Below are 6,000 nucleotides of genomic sequence, written 5' to 3' on the forward strand. Positions count from 1 at the left end.
AATTTGCCAAATCCGTTAGTGAAGGGAACCTCCTGGGTTTCCCAACAGCCAAGTCCCGACAGAAGGCAACAGTCCAACCAAGTGAGGGAGACACCGCCACCGCCAAGGCAACCATTTCTCAGGGCCAGCGCCTGCGGGCAAAAGGGGCTCCTCCGGCCTATATCCAAGCCGGGGAGCGGGTTACCAGTGGGAACCCATTGGAACCATCTACCGTATCTAGGTGCAGGGAAAGGCAGTCACCATCAACCTGCCGGGAGCAGAAACCACCGCAGCTGTCAGTGGGACCCGTCCATCCAGCCGTGTTTTACCGAGAACTGTGTCTTCATCATTGGCTGAGTGAGTACCACCGTGCTGTGCGGCACAGCGCTGCCCCTGCGACCCTGCACCTCACCAGGCCATGTAACCCGCCTGCCATCCATCCCTACCCCATCACTGGGCCCCGGGACAACCAACCCCCTACCCACGGAGGGGAGAAATAACAACAAAGCTGCTCCCTGTCACCGCTCCCGGGATCCCCGTCCAGAGCAGCGGTGGTGTCACCAATATCACCACAACCGTGGGTGGCGTCACGGACAATAATCACAAACCCCCACAATCAAAAATCCCCTTTTCACTCACGGGCGAGGAATGCCGCTCGAGTCCCCGGGATCTGGCCCACCGCTCGAGCCACCACCGAGCAGCAGCAGCCGCAGCAGCAGCGGCAGCCGGACCCGAGCAGTGGGAGAGCGCAGCGTCCCCTCCTCCGCCCGCGACAACTTGGCGTCACGAACAGGATCCTACCGTTCTACCGAAAGGTGGAAGTGCGCCTTGTGTGACCGCCGGAGGTGTCCGGCCGAAAAATTTGCGAAGCCGCCATCTTGGGCGCAAAGAATTTCTGCTCGAGCGTCTCCTCGAGTAGTAGAGGCGCGAAGGCCAAAACCCCGCCCCTGTAGAGGAGGAGCCGGAAAGAGGCTAAGGGGGAACGGGATGGAAGATGTCGGCTCCCGGGTCTGATGCTAGCCCCGAACCGCCTGATGGAGCGGCGGCGCCCACGGGGGCAAAGGATGGTGAGATGGCTGCAGCCCCTGCTCCGGTCGCAGGAGCCGCGGGCCCCGAGAATGCGGCAGTAATTCCCCGCGCGGCAGCTGACAGCGGCCCGCCTGCCGCAGGAAGGGTGTCTGACCCGGCAACCCGCCCGACCGTGACCGGAATGGCGGGCGGCGCAGAAGACCCAGGTGGAGCCAGCTCGGGACAGGAGACGACAGATGGAAGTAGCTCAAGGGAAGATACGGAGTCCCTGTCGGGAGATGAGGCCCCGCTCGTCATCCGCGCCTTCGGAGACACATGGATGGCACGCTGCAGGTACTGTCGGCAGTGGGGGCATTTTGCAGGTCAGTGCCCTGCAAATGGCTGGCCTTGAAGTAAGAAAAGTTCAAGCATGGTAGCGGTTCCCGGTTACCTTGCTGTCGGTCCCCATTGGGACTCTGCTGACGTTCCAGTCGGCCCTCAAGGCTAAGGAGTCCGGTTGGAGGGGCAGTCATACCCGCATCATCGGCAGCTGAAAATGGAGTCCTGTGGGACAGTGTCACCCCTGTGTGTGGGTGGTGTTGGGGGCTTGTGCTGTTCAGTGGTGGACTGTGGGAAAGCTGCGGAGGAAGTTGTACCGGAGCCAGGTGTTGTGGATGGCCCCTGGGACCCAGCTGACGGTCCCCGTCGGGACCCTACGGCAAGTCTCCGTTGGGATCCTACAGTTTTGTTTGTGGTAGCCCGTTGGCTACGAAGCACTGCTGTTCATCTGATTGTCAGCTTGCTTGAAACCGGTTGTTGCCGGCAACTGGTCCCCGTTGGGACCCCCTTCACCATTTTGCATAAGGGACTCCTTATGAACAAGCCCGAGAACTTGCAGGGCAACCACAACCTTGTGGCATGTAAATAATGTTTGTTGTGGCTTCTACCGTTACCGCCTCCGGAGAGGCAGATTGGAGGAAGGGCCCACAGTGGAGCAGGCTGGGGCCCAGCCACCACCGGAACCGGTGGCTATCCTCTGGGGGATTCAGGGGTTCCCCATGGACGTGGGTCCCCTGAAAAGGACAGAACCCGCTCGGTCAACTTGTGCAGGACTGGGGTCAAGGGGTGCTGCCTGTTTGCTTAGGGGCAGCATCAGGGCCAGGTTGCTTGGGTGGGAGAGAGCGGAAGCCGTAACCGTAACGTTTAAGTAAGAGTACCTCCCTATGTGGGAAGAAGTTATTATAATTGTATGTGTGTTACCGTTTTTCATATTTTTCAGTTGGTGAAAATAAAACCGGTGATGGACGGGCAGCCCGCGGACGGTCTGCATTTAACTAAGGGGGAATGTGGTGCCCTGGACAAGCCAGGGGCCACAGAGAACAACACCCACACACCCCACACTCCCAGCAGGCACACCAAAGTCAAACACAAAACCCTTGTTGCCTTCCTCCAGGGGCTGATGTCCACACCAGGGGATGGGCCAGGCGGTTCACCCCGCCCACCGAGGAATTCACAGTCCTGGAGGCAGGAAACTGTAGTCAGTTTAGCTCAGGCAGAGCTTGAGTGCAGAGCACAGATTAGTTCAGGAGTTACAGGAGTGAGGAAGTAAAGTAGCAGTCGAGCAATCTGAAGTGAGTCCGGGTGTGTGGCCCGGACAGAGCAGCAAGGTTGGCAGACGGTGGTGACCGTCTGCAGGAGTGACCGATTGGAGTCTACCGTAAGGACCGTGGACGGGCGGTGGCCCGGCGGTACCGGACCGGTACACAAAGAGAAGTCAGCACCATCTGGCAGGGGCTTACGGACCCCGGCAAGGCTAGGAGTCGCCGTGAATTTGCCAAATTCGTTAGTGAAGGGAACCTCCTGGGTTTCCCAACAGCCAAGTCCCGACAGAAGGCAACAGTCCAACCAAGTGAGGGAGACACCGCCACCGCCAAGGCAACCGTTTCTCAGGGCCAGCGCCTGCGGGCAAAAGGGGCTCCTCCGGCCTATATCCAAGCCGGGGAGCGGATTACCGGTGGGAACCCATTGGAACCATCTACTGTATCTAGATGCATGGAAAGGCAGTCACCATCAACCTGCCGGGAGCAGAAACCACCGCAGCCGTCAGTGGGACCCGTCCATCCAGCCGTGTGTTTTACCGAGAACTGTGTCTTCATCATTGGCTGAGTACCACCGTGCCGTGCGGCACAGCGCTGCCCCTGCGACCCTGCACCTCACCAGGCCCTGTAACCCGCCTGCCATCCATCCCTACCCCATCACCGGACCCCGGGACAACCAACCCCCTACCCACGGAGGGGAAAAATAACAACAAAGCTGCTCCCTGTCACCGCTCCCGGGATCCCCGTCCAGAGCAGCGGTGGTGTCACCAATATCACCACAACCGTGGGTGGCGTCACGGACAATAATCACAAACCCCCATAATCAAAAATCCCCTTTTTACTCACGGGCGAGGAACGCCGCTCGAGTCCCCGGGATCCGGCCCACCACCGAGCAGCAGCAGCCGCAGCAGCAGCCGGACCCGAGCAGTGGGAGAGCGCAGCGTCCCCTCCTCCGCCCGCGACATATACATCTCCAGTGACGTCACTGGACCACCCACTTTACAAAAAAACTTGGCGGGATTTTATAATAAAAACAACGAATACAACAGGATTCTTCAATTGACAAGGAGTTTTCCAAAGAAAGAGGAATTACTGAAAACAAATTTAAAATACATAATGAGGACAATGTTATGAGGAAATTTGATATTTACAGGAAGAAAAAGAAACAAAAAACAAAAAAATAAAAATTGAAAAATATATTTTGGTGTTGGTGTCTCGAACATTCATATAGTAGGAGGAATATTTGTGGATGGGTGCTTGATGAGCAATATACCCATTGCTCCACCCGGAGATCTTTAGTGGTGAAACGTTGGTGTTAAAAGGAAATAAGGATCAGTGAAGTGGAAAAAGTGTGGTGATGAAACTGTAGCCTTCAATTTCTTTTCATTTAGATTTGAATAAAATTAATTTTATTTCAATTTTAGTAAAATTAATTGAAATTAGTGTGAAGGTGTGCAAAAATGAAATCAAAATCCCGCCAAGTTTTTTTGTAAAGTGGGTGGTCCAGTGAAGTCACTGGAGATGTATATATGTGGACGTGTCCTTGTTATGAGCAGATTTTATGTTTTTCCTCCTGTTGTCATGATGAAGAGAGCTGAGACTCCTGAAAGGTGTTGACCTGTGCATGAAATAAAAAGACATAACTCATTAACACGTTCCTGATGTGGTGATAAGCGCGGCTGGATTACCCGATTCTTCCTCTACCTCCTGTTACTACACCTGGGGCTGCAGCTGTTCACCTGGATATTCCTTGCTGTTATAGGGGCTGTGGCTGGCACAACCTCTATAGGTGAGTTGTTCACATTTAATCTCCTTCCCATTAATTTTGGTAAGACCCTATTGCGCTTCTCCTTCACACAGTTTGTCATATCCTCACAATGTGGTATGCACAGAACTGTTATCCAAGTGTAAAAAGAACTCTGAACTCTGTAGATAAATTACATTGTTACCCCCGGTTGTCCCTATATAACAATGACCCTTTTTCCTACTGTTACCCCATGCTATCCCAACTCATGCCTCCCCATTTTAACTTGCAAAATCAATAAAAAAAAAACATTTGAATCACATGTTGCATGCAGTTGAGCTACAATTCTACAATAATACAGTATTGGCATGCCATCAGAATATTTGGGATCACAAATGACTGAACATTTATTGCTACAAGTATTTCTACCTGTTCCTGAAGTGTATCTGTGCTCCAGATGCAAAGATCATTTCCATTTATTGGGAAAGCACAATACTGGTGAGTACATGCCAGCTGAACGTGGGATAGAGGGGTAGTGGATGCCGTACATCGCACCTCAGACATCAAACTGGAAGATCCAACTTCTTTCACAGCAGACATGGCTCCTCTTACCATTTGAGTTAACCCAACCTGCAAATACCCATGCACATAGATTTACAAGGAAAAATATTTTATATGAAATAGAAACAGTAGCATACTGGATTGCATGGGATTCAAAAAAGGCACTTGTATTTTTTTTTCCTGGGAAGAATAGTTGAGCAGACTACAATATTTTGATCTCTATAAACAACAGCCGTCTGACTTAGGGGGGCTTTACACGTTGCAACATCGCTACCGATATATCGTCGGGGTCACGTCGTTAGTGACGCACATCCGGCGCCGGTAGCGACATCGCAACATGTAAATCCTAAGTGCGACGATGAACGAGAAGCGTATAATCTGTGTGCGTCGTTCATTTCCATAATGTCGGTTCGATCGCAGGTACGATGTTGTTTGTCGTTCCTGCAGCTCCACACATCGCTGTGTATAAACCCGCAGGAGCGACAAACATCTCCTTACCTGCGTCCCGACGGCAATGCGGAAGGGAGAAGGTGGGCGGGATGTTATGTCCCGCTCATCTCCGCCCCTCCACTTCTATTGGCCGGCCGATTAGTGACGTCACGGTGACATTGCTGTGACACCGAACACACCTCCCCCTTGAAGGAGGGATTGTTCGGCAATCACAGCGACGTCGCCAAGCAGGTATGTGCGTGTGAAGCTGCCGTAGCGATAATGTTCGCTACGGCAGCAATCACCACGTATGGCATGTGTGAAGAGGGCGGGTGCTATTGCACTAGACATCGCTAGCAATTGCTAGCGATGTCGCAACGTGTAAAACCCGCCTAACAGGGCTGTTAGATAGCACGTACAATCCTAGCACTGCCACTGAAACCAGCATTGTTAAGAGCCTATCTATATGAGACTTTTTTGTTATTGTATAGCGATCCTTATTATTTTAATATTTTGCATTAGTATTGTTAGCCAAAATTAGAAGTGAAACAGCCAAAGAAAAATGTTAAGGAGAGTTTTACATACTTTCTGTGTTCTGTACTGCCCCTAGGTTTGGGTTACATATACTGATATAAAATACTGACCCACTGATGAAAGTGGCCTAATGGATATTTATATAAT

The 6,000-nt window shown here is 52.4% G+C and overlaps 1 protein-coding gene across 1 annotated transcript in view; it reads right to left on the reverse strand.

Annotated features, from left to right (window-relative positions):
• Positions 1 to 4,949, reverse strand: part of WDR27 (WD repeat domain 27) — a 954,066-nt gene extending 949,117 nt beyond the window's left edge. The window contains exon 1 of the mRNA XM_075339621.1: positions 4,759 to 4,949. Within this exon, the coding sequence (XP_075195736.1) occupies positions 4,759 to 4,944 (186 nt within the window). The 5' untranslated portion in view covers positions 4,945 to 4,949. The remainder of the gene's footprint in view (positions 1 to 4,758) is intronic.
• Positions 4,950 to 6,000: the final 1,051 nt, after the last annotated feature.

The sequence above is a fragment of the Anomaloglossus baeobatrachus genome, chromosome 3 (assembly GCF_048569485.1).
Source record: "Anomaloglossus baeobatrachus isolate aAnoBae1 chromosome 3, aAnoBae1.hap1, whole genome shotgun sequence".
Lineage (NCBI taxonomy): Eukaryota > Metazoa > Chordata > Amphibia > Anura > Aromobatidae > Anomaloglossus > Anomaloglossus baeobatrachus.